This window comes from Chionomys nivalis, chromosome X (assembly GCF_950005125.1).
Source record: "Chionomys nivalis chromosome X, mChiNiv1.1, whole genome shotgun sequence".
NCBI lineage: Eukaryota > Metazoa > Chordata > Mammalia > Rodentia > Cricetidae > Chionomys > Chionomys nivalis.
Window position 1 is genome coordinate 33,573,137 of NC_080112.1, and position 15,381 is coordinate 33,588,517.

Genomic DNA, 15,381 nt, shown 5'->3' on the forward strand with positions numbered 1-15,381 from the left:
ACAATGTATATTATAAATGACTGAATATCTTTAGGCATATATAACATAAAAATCATCCAAGGCTACCCATATTATATTACCTTATGATGCATTTGCTAATGATAATACAATGTTATCTAGGAGCAATGAAAGCAAGAGAAATCAGACATGGAATTAGAAGTATATGAAGAATGTAAAAAGAGTAAAATTGTAAATGGAAACTGCTCGTTTGTTTCCGTGCTGCCCAGACCTGAATAATTACACAGAAACTATATTAATTACAATTCTGTTTGGCCAATAGCTTGGGCGTACTCCTAACTAGATCTTATCTTATATCTTAAATTAACCCATTTTTATTAATCTATGTATCATCATGAGGCTATGACCTACTGGTAAGGTTCGATATCCTTCTCCTTCAACAGCTACATGGTGTCTCTGACTACGAATTCTTTGTCCCTGCATTCAGTTTAGTTTGCCCACCTAGCTCATGTCTGCCCTGCCATAGGCCAAAACAACTTCTTTATTAACCAATGGTAATAAAACATATTCACAGCATACAGAGGGGAATCCCTCTGTATTAAATGAATAATTCTCTAAAAACAAATTAGGAAGGCAGGCATGGGGCTATAATCCTAGTACATAGGTAATTGATGTAGGAAGTTCGCAAGTTTGAGGCTAGCCTGGGTTATAAACACCTGTGCCTTCCACCCCTAAAAAAGAAAAGTAGGAAAGAATAGCAAATGAACATCTAAAACAGAATGGATCATTTCCCTTAGTGTTTTGGGTTGTTTTGACAGGGAGGGTCTTGCTGGTTTGAAATTTGTGATCCTCCTACTCCTTAAGCTTCTCAACTGCTGGAATTACAGATATGTCCTACAATATCCAGCTTTATTGTTTTTGAAGTTTAATGAACATAAATTAAAAACAGATTGTGTTAGCAAAATTAAGCATTTTTACAATTTTGGCATTTTTTCAAAGAATGTCATTAACTTTGCCATTAACCATAGATAATGAATAAGATGATTTTTTTAAAATAAGTACTAAAGGGGGCTGGAGAGATGGCTCAGGGGTTAAGAGCGTTGCCTGCTCTTCCAAAGGTTCTGAGTTCAATTCCCAGCAACCACATGGTGACTCACAACCATCTGTAATGAGGCCTGGTGCCCTCTTCTGGCCTTCAGGCATACACGCAGAAGGAATATTGTATACATAATAAATAAATAAATAAATAAATATTTAAACAAATAAGTACTAAAATATAATAATGGACAACTATTAGTATCAGGATGATCTGCTACTTATTAAAAATATAGGTTCCCTGGTTCAACACCCTGATATAGTTGGCCTAATGATAGGATCCTTATACTCCATATTTAAATAAGTAGCCTGGAATATATTCTGAAGTAATCCAGAAATATTACAAACAAAAAGAGTTTAGTTGATCAGTGGGAGTTGAAGAGATGGCTTGGTGGTTAAAAGCCCTTGCTGCCTAATACTAATTTGAACTTCGATTACTGGAACTGACTTCTAAAAGATTGTCTTCTGACCTCCATATGCATGCTGTAGCGTGTGTGAGCCTGTACACACACACACACACACACAAATGATGATGATGATCAGAGCTGGAACACACAACAGTTTATGATATTCACAGTTTATATATCTCTGTTCAGCATGATTTCTCAGTTTTGATATTGTAGATCAGATAATTCTTTGTTTTAGAGGGCTACCCACTTTATTATAGGATGCTTAACATCATCTTGTGCCCAGTTCTAACAATCAAGACTATCTGCCAACATTAACAAACATATCTAGGGAGCAAACTCTCCCTTGGTTGAGAATACTTACTTACTCTAACAATACTGATCATTCTAGCTTAATGATTAATCTACATTGTTTAGATTAATGAAGACTACATTCCCAAATAAAATGTTCTTGCCTATTGTAATGGCTTGCCCTTGTATCCTCTTAGCTGTTCTATTCAAGTACTTAAACACATGAAACTCCATTATAAGTTTGTGTGGGATTTGGTATAAGGTAGATAGATTCTCCCTCAAATGCTTTATGGAAGAATTTTCCCGCAAAAGAGCCAAGTGATCACAATATGATACTTTATTGGTCCTGCTATATAGAACTTGGAGACTGTGTTATGGGAAGACACTGGGGACAAGTCTTTAATAATAATAAAATAATAAAAATAATACCACAAATGAAGGTTAATAGAATCTAAACAGTAGAGAGGTGAATTCTGTGTGAAATGAGCAACTTGTTAGTTTTCATTTTAATGTCATTTAAGGTATTTTAAAAGCCAAGTACTTTATATCTGTTTTTCATCCTTTCTACTCTATCCTTCTTTTAGCCTTGGAGAGAGAATCCTCTTTGGAGTTTAGAAGTAATATAACCATTCCAGATCATGCTGTTCCAATGCATTTACTCATTAATTCATAAAACTGATTTTGAGAGTGAGGATACAGTTAAGTGTTAGAGAACTTGATTAGCATGTGCAAGACTCTGTATTAGATCCATAGTGTGCATAGATAGACAGACAGACGGATGGATGGATGATAATTGACACAAAAGAGTTCTGAAGGAAGCTTAGAATAATAAATAGCAAATTGTTCTACAGTGGTACAGTCAGTATAAGCCCTATTATCATTTGACTAATAAAACAGCAGAGCTAGGGCTGGAGAGATGGCTCAGTGGTTAAGAGCATTGCCTGCTCTTCCAAAGGTCCTGAGTTCAATTCCCAGTAACCACATGGTGGCTCACAACCATCTGTAAAGAGGTCTGGCGCCCTCTTCTGGCCTTCAGGCATACAGACAGAATATTGTATACTAAATAAATAAATAAATAAATAAATAAATAAATAAATAAACATTAAAAACAGCAGAGCTAGTGAGTTAGAAGTGTCATGGTGGAAAGATGGTAACCTCTACTTAAATAATGGAAGCATCAGGAGTTAGTGGCACATGCCTTTAATCCCACCACTCAGGAGGCAGAGGTAGATGGATCTCTGTGAGTGCCAGCACAGCAAGGGCTTTTACACAGAGAAGCCCTGTCTCGAAAAACTAAAAGAAAAAAAATATGAGCATAAGTATTGTAAGATTTAATTTTTTTATTAATATTTTTTCTTTGAGACAAAATATTGCTGTATAGCCCAGGTTCTCCTTGAACTTATGATCCTCCTATGTGAATATCACTTGAGTCAAGAGTTTGATACTAGTTAGCCTAGGTAATATAGAGAGATTATCTCTCAAAACCCTTTTCAATTTAAAACCAAAATGAATCTGGATGGGGAGGCACATAGCCATAATCATAGCACTCCGTGAATAACAACAGGAGAATCATGAATTTGATTCTCTATCTAGTATAGACTCTCATGTAGTCTATACTACATTATCAAGACCATCTCCAAAACAATAACAAAACCTCACACCCTCTAAAACAGCTATTGTTAAAAAAACAAAAACAGTATTGCATAAAGACAGAGAGGTCTTAGAACCCTCATACATTACTGGAAGAAAACGTAAATATTGCCCCAACTTTTGAAAAAGAGTTCAACAATTCTTAAAAATGAAGTGGGGAAGGACAGAGAATGACTACTACAGAGTAAGAGATTATACATAGGGTGGAGAAAATGTTCTAAATTTGAATATAATCGTGGTTACACACTGACTTTAAATGGATGGATTTTGAGGTATGTGAATGATAGGTTAATATGGCTACTAAACGGCTGTTCATCCTCACAGTATTTTCATCTTTCTCTTTACTATCCTTTACCCCTAAATTAATGGCATCTGTGAAGGAAGGAAAATACTTTTTAAAGGCTGCCCTGCCAGTGATTTTTATAATTACCCAAAAGTCTACAGAAAAACTTGTATTGTTTCTATTTTTTACAAAAAAAATATTTTGTACTGTTTATTCTAATTATGATTGTGTAATTGCTCTGGTTTAAATTTCTCTAAATAGCTAGAATCTTTTGGGAAGGCCCACTTCCTTTTGCTTAACTAAAATATGAAAGTATTAAGAAGAGAAAACTCTTTCTTGTGCCAGTCAGGAAGTGCTACTTTACTTAGTCTAAACAGTGTATCTTGTGGTTTATGACAGCCATAAACTATCATGTCCTGTTAATAATCTGCTATTATTATCAACATTGATAGACTGAAGATGTGATTCTCAAGTGGACTTAAATATTTGGGAGTGTGATTCCAGGAACATTGTATTCTACTCAACATAAATTTCTGCTGTTTCAGTCCTTCAGACAGTAAAAGCTATTTTGAAAAAACAGTATGATTTCAGAATATAGGCATAACCTGAACAACTGCTACTCTAGGTTCTTTATTTCCTTTTATTTTTTAAAAGTATTAGTCATTTAGAAGTAGTTTTAGAGCTTCTGCCTTACTCTCAGGTCATGAAGTCATTTCTTGAAGAGAATTTATTTCAGATTGAGAAACTGCTGACACCTTGCTGATAAGTTATGGAGTCTCATTTTAGGACACTGAGAGAGCCTCTGCATGTTTCCCTTAGCTAAGAGACATTCTCAGTGCCTCTTCCAATATGCCACACATGTCAAAGTAGTCTCCAATTGTGTAATCTAGAAGTAGCCATTGATAAGTAAGCCCTTTTAGGTGTTTGTGAGAAAGGAGGAGGCTGTTGCCTTAAAGTTCCCAGTTCCTAGCAGCATCTGTGTGCTTTTGTAGCAGATTTATGTTTTCTGGAAAATGAAAACAGAAAAGCCAAAACTGTTAAAGAGGAAACTACTTGATGTCTTTGTCAGCAGGATAAAAATTTACATCTTTCAGACTATTTATGGCTTCTGACATTAAGGAGATTGCCAGGCTAGATTCTCCCTTCACCCTGTTCTTTGACCTTTCTGGGTCTCTGTGTGTTTATAAACACTTGGATTGAGGAAGCCCTTAAAACTTTTTGAAAGCACACTCAAGTTGGTGTTGTTCTATGAGGAGAATTTCATTAGTAATACAACACTTATAATACTTCATTAAATGATTAATGAAAATATTTTTTAAAGTGCTTTTTGGCCACTGATCTACATGTTGAGCTCCAGGTCAGCCAAAGTTACATAGTGAGACCCTATGTCAAAACCTTTTTTATTTTCAAAGCAGAGATCAGTTTTGCATATTGTTTGAGTACAGTCATTTATGGAAGAAATACAGATTTTTTTTTTTTTGAGATTTCAAGTTAGGGAAGAATTGTAACAAGAACCAGCTATTCTGAAGGCTCCCCAGGCTATCAAGTAAGTCCAGCCTTTCTCCTCTCCATTTTTCTTGTGTAAAATGTTTCTGGCTGTTAGTCTTTTCCAAAGATGGCTACATTTCCTTGGCAATCACACTCTTGGTGCTTCATCCTCTGTATTTTACTCTTTAGAAACAGAAAAGACACATAGAGAAGATTTGTAATTTTCTCATGTGAGAGTTCTCTTTATTTTATTAGAAAAGTTTAAAATGTATCTAAAACAAAACTATCTCCATGTTCCATCAACTATATAAGAGTGAGGAAAGCATTTTATGAAGAGCTTGGGAGAGGAAATTACCCTTATACTATTTCCTAGCTGCTGTTACTAGACTTTAGTTTGCTTATTTATAAAATGGAAATATTAGTAGTCCTTGCCCCCACAGAGCTGGTGCAAGCATTACATGAGATAACGCATATAAAGAGTTTCAGCTGCTGCTAGGCATGGAGAAAGTTCAATAAATGTTTGATGATGGTCATGACAGTGATAAAGGATTTGGAGTCTCAAAAAGTTGTATTGTAGCATTTCAACATAGTATTTTCTGATAAGAAATCAGATCACATAATCAACCAAGGTTATTTGAATTTGCTAGTGGAAAGGAAATTTGCTTCTTTGTCATTTAATGGATGCCATGTTTTCTTATTCAGTTGTGGGGGTGGGGAGAGTATGCACATACCGTCATGCCTTGTGCCTCTGCCTTGGTAATCAGGATTTTTTCTTGAACCTTTTTGAAAGTCTGGCACAACTTTTGATAATATGCAGTGCTTGGAGTTGACTTTCTACAGATATTTATTAATAAAAAAATCAAGTTTTCCTAAGAAATTCTACTAGCAGGAAAGATTTGTGCTTTATGAATATTGAGACGTCATTTATTTTTAACCATAATTGCCCCTTGGTATTTGCAGAGGATAGATTTCAACACTTCCTATGAAAATCAAGATCTGGGAATACCTAAGTGCTTAAATAAAGTAGAATGTTATTTGCATATATTCTATTCATATTTTCCTGTTTACTTCAAATCATCTTTAGATTGGTTATAATATCTAGCATATGTAAATTCCAGCTAAATAATTGCTATATTTTTTGTTGAGGTAATAATAACAGGAAAATGTCTGTGCATGTTAAGTATAGATAGTTTTTTAATGCTTTCTATCTGCAATTCGTTTAATCTGCAGACGAAGAACCTGAGGAACCACTAAATGAACTAAATTTTCAGATAGTACCTTATAAATGATCTAGTCTGTCTCTCTTTTTCTAAGAGTCCACCCTCTATTTACCCTTGTTTTTGCTTAGCATAGTATGTGTCACTCAATAAAGTAAATGGTTTCTAGATATCATGCTGTCTTCATATTAGAAATCTTAGTACTGAGTCACACAAACTGATTTGAGGTAACAAAGGGAGTTTATAAGGCCGGAACAGAATCTATAGAAAGCAGGAAAACTTTGACAAGTTAGGGACAAGAATCATGGTCTTTACAACAGAAAGTATCTATTTGGCATGCTGTCTTAGGGAAGAGAATCCACTTTCTTCTGTACTTGGCTATGATGACCTAACTACAGGGTCAAGTCTTTGAACAGTGATTAATCAAGGTCAGATCACAAACTCATAGCTGGGCTAGATCAGGACTTGGGAAGAATCTAGCCTCTACCTATTTTAATGGCAGCTGGCACCATACTCCTTACCTAATTAACTACAAAGAAGAGTGGCAGTTTCCCAAAAGGAAACCAGGGTACATCTAGAAAAGAAAGATGGCTGTTGAACAACCCAAACTGGTAAATGCTTGTGATTCCACACTGCTAATAATCTGGCTCTTTACATCAGACATAGTAGCCTAGCCAGCCTTCATTTATCCTGTGAAAACCTTTAAGACTTGGTCTGAAATGTGACTTGTATGTGTCTAAAGATGGTCTTCCATTTATTTGTTCTATCACTCATATTAATAAGACTATTATGGTTTCAGCATTTACACTAATATAATTTTATCTTTATATATTTATTTGTCCCAATAAGTAAAAATGAGTCAAGGCTATAATTTCCTATAAACTTACAACACTTAATACAACATTGGGAGAAATTTTAGGAATCTTGTTAAAATTAGGATTATTTAGGTAAAATATATTTACATCAAAAGAAATGTATTTGATGTGGTAGAAGATCCTGTTGCTTGAAAATGTTTTAGGTTAGGGTTGGTGGGTTTTGTACCGGCATGAGGACCTGAAATGAGTTCTTAAGCACCCTGGTAAAAAAACAGTCAGACACAGTGGTGACTAAGATTCTAGGCTAAGGAAGCAGAAGCAGACAGATCCTAGAGACATAACTACCAACTAAGCCAGCTAGTCTTGGTCAAACTAGTGATCTGCAAGTTCAATAGCAGACCCTTCCTTAAGAAAATAAGATGGAGAACAATCACAGAAGATACCCAAAGTTGACCTGATCTTTATGTGTATCTACACAGGCAAGTCTGCCAGCACAAACTTGTGGACACATATACATACACCATACTTTATGTATCCTCTCTCCCTCCCTCTCCCCCTCTGTCTCTGTCTGTCTCTTTTTCTCTCTCTCACTCTCTCTCATACACACACACACACAGAGAGAGAGAGAGAGAGAGAGAGAGAGAGAGAGAATGATTTATATTTTAAAAAATTTTTAAATTTATTTACTTATTTTTTGTAGTCTTGGAGATGGAACACAAGACATTATATATGCTAAATAAAAACTTTACCATTTAATAATATCCACAGTCCTTTTATTTCTTCTTATTTTTAATACAGAATCTCACTAAATTGCTCAGACTGGAAATTTGGAATCCTTCAACTTCCTGAGCTTGTGTGATTGTAGACCTGCATCTCAGGCCAACCTGGTTCTGGTGGTTTTAGGATGCCAAGTAACTTAAAAGTATTATTCATTTTAAGTTGAACCCCTTTGCTGTTATGTTCCAGGGGAAAACTTACCCATTTCGTGGTGCGTTTCCACCTGTGTGGAATCCCTTGGCATATTTGGATTATAACAATCTGTGGAGGACAATGGACGAAATGGGAAAAGAGGTAAAATGTGTGTTTGGTTTTCATGTATCACATATTGCTGAAGAATAAAACTGATTAATATCTTTGTAAGGTACAGTGGACATTGCTGATTTCCAGTGATGTATGCCCTTCTAGTATAATCAGCAACTCTGCAAAAACCTAGAAGGATTTCCACTTGACAGATGGAGAAAATGAATACCAAGTATTTATATAATTTACTCAAAACTATGCAGCAAGGGAACCAGAATTCAAAGCCACTCTTGCTTATACTACTGCCTGGGTAGCTTCACTTCTATGCCTCTGAGCATATATATGACATTTCTACTAAACATCTACTTGTAGTTATGTATCTACAATGCCGCTTTAAATAGTAAACGAGAGAAGAACTTTCTGCATCAAAGTTTATTGGGGAGGCTAAAAATGGGTGTGGTCTTCCAATGATAATATAGATATTAATGATGACCATAATTATCCCAATTACAAGTAAATTTATACATGCTGTAGTTATGAATGCTGTTATTACTATTGTTTGACAATAGCATTAAGGCATGAATTTCAGATTTATCTCACCTCTCTATGCACTTCCAAGCCAACTGTAAACACCAAGAAACAAGTTTTTAGAGGTTAACATGAAGGCTTCTCTGGAGAGTAGTAGAGCAATGGTGGCAGTTTCCTTCACTCATGAGTGTATGACCTTTCATTGCAGATCCCTGTTGATGCACCATGGCAAGCAAGACATGCTGAGGAATGGGACAAGATGACCATGAAAGATCTCATTGATAAAATCTGCTGGACAAAGTATATGTGACTACTTAAAATCATCTTTTAAAAAATCTTTCCCTCTGATCTTTTGTATCCTGTCTTGAATAGTAATGCTGTTAAGTAATGGGAAAGATAAGAAATATAATAATTTAATATTATTAATCAAAATATATTAATCTAAATATAAGAAATATAATGATAATAACAAAGTCAGAAGGTTTGAGCAGGAAATTAATAAAAGAAAAGGTAGATGTTGAGAAAACATGTATGTTACTAGTAGATCTTCTAGGAAAGGACAAGGTCAGAACATAAAAAGTGATTGCTATGGAAGGATAGTATCTTCCTGAAACAGTCCAAAGTAGCTATGGGGGATAAATGATCAAAAATAGAGAAGGATATTATTATCATGGGATGATGTATATGGGCTTGAATACTCAGAGGAGTATAAATATAACTAAGATGGTGTCTTCTAGGTATAATTCGTAGGGAGAGACAAGATATGTGGTTTGTATGATGGTCCATTGCCATGAATGATGAGCAAAAAGTGTCCTACTCCTTAGGATTTTGTGAAAGAAAGAATTTATTTCAGAAATAACTTAGGGTAATGTGGATACAAGAATGGTAGCAGTGGTGGTGGTGGTTTTGGTGGTGGTGGTGTGTATGTGTTTATGATTTCTTCTAGGAATGACCAGAATAGTGAGTGAATCTTGATGAGTAGGGCATATACCCAAGGAATGAGTATTAGAGACTGTGGAAAGACAAGGGAGAATAGATTAGGTGGAAATGGTAATACCCATGAAGGAGAAATAGAGTTTGACACTGTTTTTATGGTGTCTTCCCAAAATGATCTGCAAGGCAGGAATGTATTGGGTGTTTTTGTTTGGATAAAGTGCTTGCTCTGTAAGTATAAGAACAGGATTTTTGATCCACATAAAAGCTATGACAGGTATGACAGCCTGCCTGTAACCTTGGTGCTCCAGAGGCAGAGACAAGAAATCAGTGAGGCAAATTGGGTAGTTAGACTAGCCAAAGTGGCAAGCTCCAGATTTAGTTGAGAGATACTGCCTCAATAAATTAAGTAGAAAGAGATCCAGGAAGACACTTTGCTTCAATCTTTGCCATTCGCCCCATGCATGGAGATGAGTTCACACACATGTGAAAAATGCACACACATGCATACACACTACACACTTACATGCCAGTACAACATCAAACAGAATGTGCCACAGTGGTTAAGGGGAAGTAAGGTTGTATTAATGTGATGGGAGAACATGTTGTAGGTGACCCAAAAGGGTGAGATGTTATCTTCTAGGTATAGGCCAAGGTTAGGGGTAAGCCTGATGTTAGGTAATGTGGAAATAGTACTATCTTCCAGGAATAAGTCATAGCAGCATTTGAGAGTCAGGGAAAGATAGATAGAGTTATCTTCCAGGAATAAGTCATCACAGCATTTGAGAGTCAGGGAAAGACAGATAGGGTTAGATGCTACCTTCCAGGATAATTCATGGGGTCAAGGGTGGGGAGATACAAAAATAGATATAAAGTGAGGACATTGTATTTCCTATGAAATGGCCCAAGAAACATGATACCTTATATGAATGACAACAAAAACATGGGGATACAGGATAAATGGGTTTTTCTGGAGTTGCATCTTTCAGGAATGGTACATTGTTAGTATAGGAGAGAGTAAAAAGTAGATGTAGTTGGGATGTTAGGTATTTCTTACAGAGAGGAGAATAAGGAAGATGATGTTGAGGAATATCTTCCAGGATTAACCAAGAGGAAGGCGAGAGATTCAGACTTGTGAGTGATGTAAGGCAATAGTATTTTCTACAGAGAAAATAAGGAGTAGCTTTTTGAAATGGCTTAAGAAGGGAAGGAAATTTACACATTTTAACAAGTGAATAGTCATTATGCCTGGAACATAGAGCAAGTAGTGAGATGAGTAATTGGAGTTGAACAGCCTATAAATGCATCTATTATATTGTCTGCATGAAAGATTTTTCCATTTTAGGCCATTATAGAATTTTTTAAATTTTGTTTTGTGTTTTAAAACTATGTTTTTAGTTTAGTTTAGTTTTGCTTGTGCATCAGCTGGCCTCTAACTTACTATCTTCTTTCCTCTTCCTACTGCATGCTGAGATTACAGACCCTGTTACAATGCTCAATTTATCACCAAAATGTTTTTAAAGTCCCCATTGTGTTTAGCATGGCAGAGAGTACTAGAGGCATATAGGGTGAGAATATGGAGTTCACCACTTTCTCTGTCCATGTAAGAGATTATACAGTAGCATGGACCAGAGTGGAGGCAGAAGAGATGGAAAAGTTAGGAAAATCTTTAAAATAGATGAGATGTATGCCTAATGATCAAGGATATTGAATCTTTAGATAGAGCATATTTGGAGCTAACCATATTTCTTAATAGCAGGAGAAAACTTTTTTTTTCAAAAGTTAACAAATGATTTCCTATGGACATTGGAACCATGTGGTTTTCTTTTTTTGTTGTTATTGTTGTTGTTTTCCAAAACAGTAGAATCACTTTCTATTTGTAAATGTTTTGTAAAGGTTCATTCCTCTGAGTTCTGTATACATTTGTAATTAGGTTATTATTGATGTGTGTGTGTGTTTGTGTGTTTGTGACTGGTATATACATTTCACAGTATGTATGTGTCACGTGTGTGGAGATTAGAGGATAACTTTCAAGATTTTGTTTTCTCCTTCCTCCTATATGCATTGACATGTGATTTCCAGTCTTATTCTGTAAACAGAACTGCTCGGGAATTTGCTTCTCTTTTTGTGAACATCAATGTGACTTCTGAGCCTCATGAGGTATCCGCCCTGTGGTTCTTGTGGTATGTGAAGCAGTGTGGTGGCACCACTCGGATATTCTCAGTCACCAATGGAGGCCAGGTTTGTTCTGAAACTAACTTGCCAAGAACAATGCCTTGATAATGTCTTCATTGTTATAATCATGTATGGTAGTATAAAATGATCTAAAACTATGTCTGAAAATTTTCTCATTTCTTTTTTTATTCCTGAAAATTCATAGCTAAAGAAAGTTTTATATTGAATTAATTAATGTTTCATTTTGAATTATGTCTTAATAATTAAGTTCTTTCCTTTAAAATGTAGAAAAATGAAACCATTTATATAGAAGTAATTAATTTCCAAGAATATTGTAGTGCTTATAAAATTAATATACTTAAAATCATCTCTGTTCTTTATATAGGCTTCTTTATCCCACCTGTTTCTCACAAGTATTCTTTCTTGTTAACTACTGTAGAATGGGAATCACTCTTCTAATTCACACAAGTCTTTTATGTCCATTCTTTTCATAGTAAGTTCTGTAGCTGTATTTTAGAATTTAACTGTCCCCTTGCAATTTGTTTTTGCTTCTATACATTTCTATTACTAACGATGAAGCAATTCAATTCATTGACCAAGTACATAATAAACTAACAGCAAAGCCTAAATACTAAATCCCAAGTCCTTAGACTCTGACATTCATTGCAAATCTCTCCCTTATCCAAAGAGAATGCTAGGAATGTTATGCTCAAGTAGGATGTTAATTAATTTGTTACAGATAAATTCTAGCTTATGCTGTTACCTGAGTTCTAGAATTCTGAGTGCATTTGATGAATTTAGACTTTGTCTTCAAAGTAAACCATTGTTCTCTTCAGGTGATCATCTGAAGTCTCCAAATTAATATAGTACATTTACATTTTTAAAATGTATACTTATGAACAGAAACTCAGTATTACTCTGTTTAACTCATTTTACCTACTGAGGCATCTTACTCATGGGTTATCTGTATCCTTCATTTGTGAGGGACAGAATACTTCTAGACAAGCCCTATATGATCTTTTAGAAAATAGAATTTTGATTTTTACTCTCAAGCCATTATCACAGTATCTTTTAAAAGACCTTAACATTTGCCCCTTTATAATTCAATTTAATAAATTCTAAACACAGAAAAGAAGATAGTGAACAGATAGAACTAGTCCATGATTTTTATGTTATACTAGATTTCAAAGCACCTGTTTGGAAACATAGATCAGATTCAGTGTTAAATAATTTAAATTTCTTCAGCAAGAATGAATGATAAATTTAAGTCTTAACCACTCTGTGATCATTTTTATAAAAAACTTTGACATCCTCACTAAACGTCAGTTGCAAAAGTTACTGCATTACTACTCATAAATGAGGTATCATAATTGTCAGTTTTGTCCTGCCCCACAGTTTACTGACATGCATTTGTAAGAACTCAAAAAATCTCTTACAGAAGGCTAAAAATATTCCCTATACTGTAACCAAATATGCTGTATTAAGAACTTATTTTTTTTTTTTTTTGGTTTGTGCTTAAGCAATATTCATGCTGAGAATAGCAGGCTACAGAAGGCAGAGAACTTCTGATCCTTTAGTGTTGCTCAAGAGAAATACTTAGCAATGTTTAAAAGAATAAACAGATCACTATTCTGCCATGACTATGAAACTTACAGTTAGTTTTAAGAAGAAGATATTCAAAAGCTGAAATTCAGGTTCCTCGACCTGATTTGGCAATTTCTGATAGGGTATTGCTAACCTTAATAGCACGCTAAGCTTATTCTTTTAGACTTATGTCATGTATAATAAAATATTTTCTATGTTCTCACCTGCTCAGGCAAGTAACTCCATGGGGAAATAGAAACCATATCCCCTAGGATCAACATAGTTACCTTCCCTTCTCAGGGCACCTTGCATATACCATACTTGTGCAAATTTGAAGTTCCTAGTCTTGCTGTTTGCTTTTGATCAGAGCAGCATTGGCATAAGAGAACATTTTTTTTTCTGATATCTGATTTTATATGATAGTAATGGCTTTTCCTTGCTAGAAGCTGTGTTGATGATGATAATTGAGGTACCTTGGCTTACTTTCTCTATTCTAATGATTTTTTCCCACAATTGGCTATGGCAGTGATAGAGGATATTTACCTTCTTGGAGATTTATGAATTAGTGGCAAATGTTCCACCATTCTCCTTTTATAACTTTTCTGCTTACTTTCTTCAACAGGAACGAAAATTTGTAGGTGGAGCTGGCCAAGTAAGTGAAAAGATGATGGATCTTCTTGGGGATAAAGTGAAACTGAACTCTCCTGTTACTTATATTGACCAAACAGATGACAACATCATTGTAGAGACACTGAATCATGAACACTATGAGGTAACCCATTATAATCAAAGGAGTTTATAGTCAATAGGTTTTGTGCTTTTTGCAACTTCTAATCATATATAATCTAATCAGTAATATAGTTAACTCTAGCATATATCTATCTACTGCAAGTATTCCTGCTTCTTTGTTGCTGTGATAAATACCATAACCAAAAGCAACTATGGGAAGAAAGAGTTTATTTGGCTTTCAGGTCTTGATCACAATCCGTCATTGAGGGAAGTCACTAGAGATATTCAAACAGGAGCAGAGGCAGGAATCATGCAGAAGTGCTACTAATCAACTTGCTCCTATGACTTGTTCATTTTGCTTCTTATACTACTCAGGACCACCTGTCCAGGGATGATACCTTCCATAGTGGGCTGGGCTGTCCCATATCAATCATTAATCAAGAAAATGCGCACAGACAAGCCAACATGCCAGTATGGTGGAGGCAGTTCCTCAGTTGTGGCTCCCTTTTCCAAGCTAACTCTGTCAAATTGACAAAATATACCATCCCACCTATCTTGTTTTTTTTTCTGGCTTCACAGATGCTTGATTTGGTATTTTTTTTAATGATGCTTTGTACCCTTTGCAAAGGCTGCAACTCATGTGTCAAGTGATATTTTTGCATATTGCATTTCAGTGTAAATATGTAATTAGTGCCATTCCACCAACTTTGACTGCCAAGATACACTTCAAGCCAGAGCTTCCACCTGAGAGAACCCAGTTAATTCAGCGTATTCCGATGGGGGCTGTCATCAAGTGCATGGTATATTACAAGGAAGCCTTCTGGAAGAAAAAGGGTAGGTTACTCTTATTTGTGTTTGAACTATTAAGTAAAGAAACCACATTTTAGGGATATTGAGAATATGCTGAATAGAAAAAGACAAATGTTTTAAAATTTGTAGAGAAATTGTAAATCTGTCTCTAAATTTCACAAAATGGCCTCAAGAGTGACTGTTGGCAATGGGAGAAAAAGATGGGCATGCAATAGGAATATCAATTATGGGTCCACCACTGTCAAGCTCCTGGCATTTGTCTTGCTGCTTACCCTTCATGAGCAGAATGAGACCACGGGACCTTGTGGAAACAGTGCTGCTATGAAACCAATTATTCCTGGACTTCACCAGTTTATTGGCATCAGTCTCTAAACATAAAATGATTATAAGACTTTGTG

The 15,381-nt window shown here is 35.3% G+C and overlaps 1 protein-coding gene across 1 annotated transcript in view; it reads left to right on the plus strand.

Annotated features, from left to right (window-relative positions):
- Nucleotides 1-15,381, plus strand: part of Maoa (monoamine oxidase A) — a 67,726-nt gene that overhangs the window by 37,167 nt on the left and 15,178 nt on the right. Inside the window, exons 4-8 of the mRNA XM_057759982.1 lie at nucleotides 8,171-8,275; nucleotides 8,961-9,052; nucleotides 11,785-11,926; nucleotides 14,067-14,216; nucleotides 14,848-15,007. Coding sequence (XP_057615965.1) covers nucleotides 8,171-8,275; nucleotides 8,961-9,052; nucleotides 11,785-11,926; nucleotides 14,067-14,216; nucleotides 14,848-15,007 — 649 coding nt within the window. The remainder of the gene's footprint in view (nucleotides 1-8,170; nucleotides 8,276-8,960; nucleotides 9,053-11,784; nucleotides 11,927-14,066; nucleotides 14,217-14,847; nucleotides 15,008-15,381) is intronic.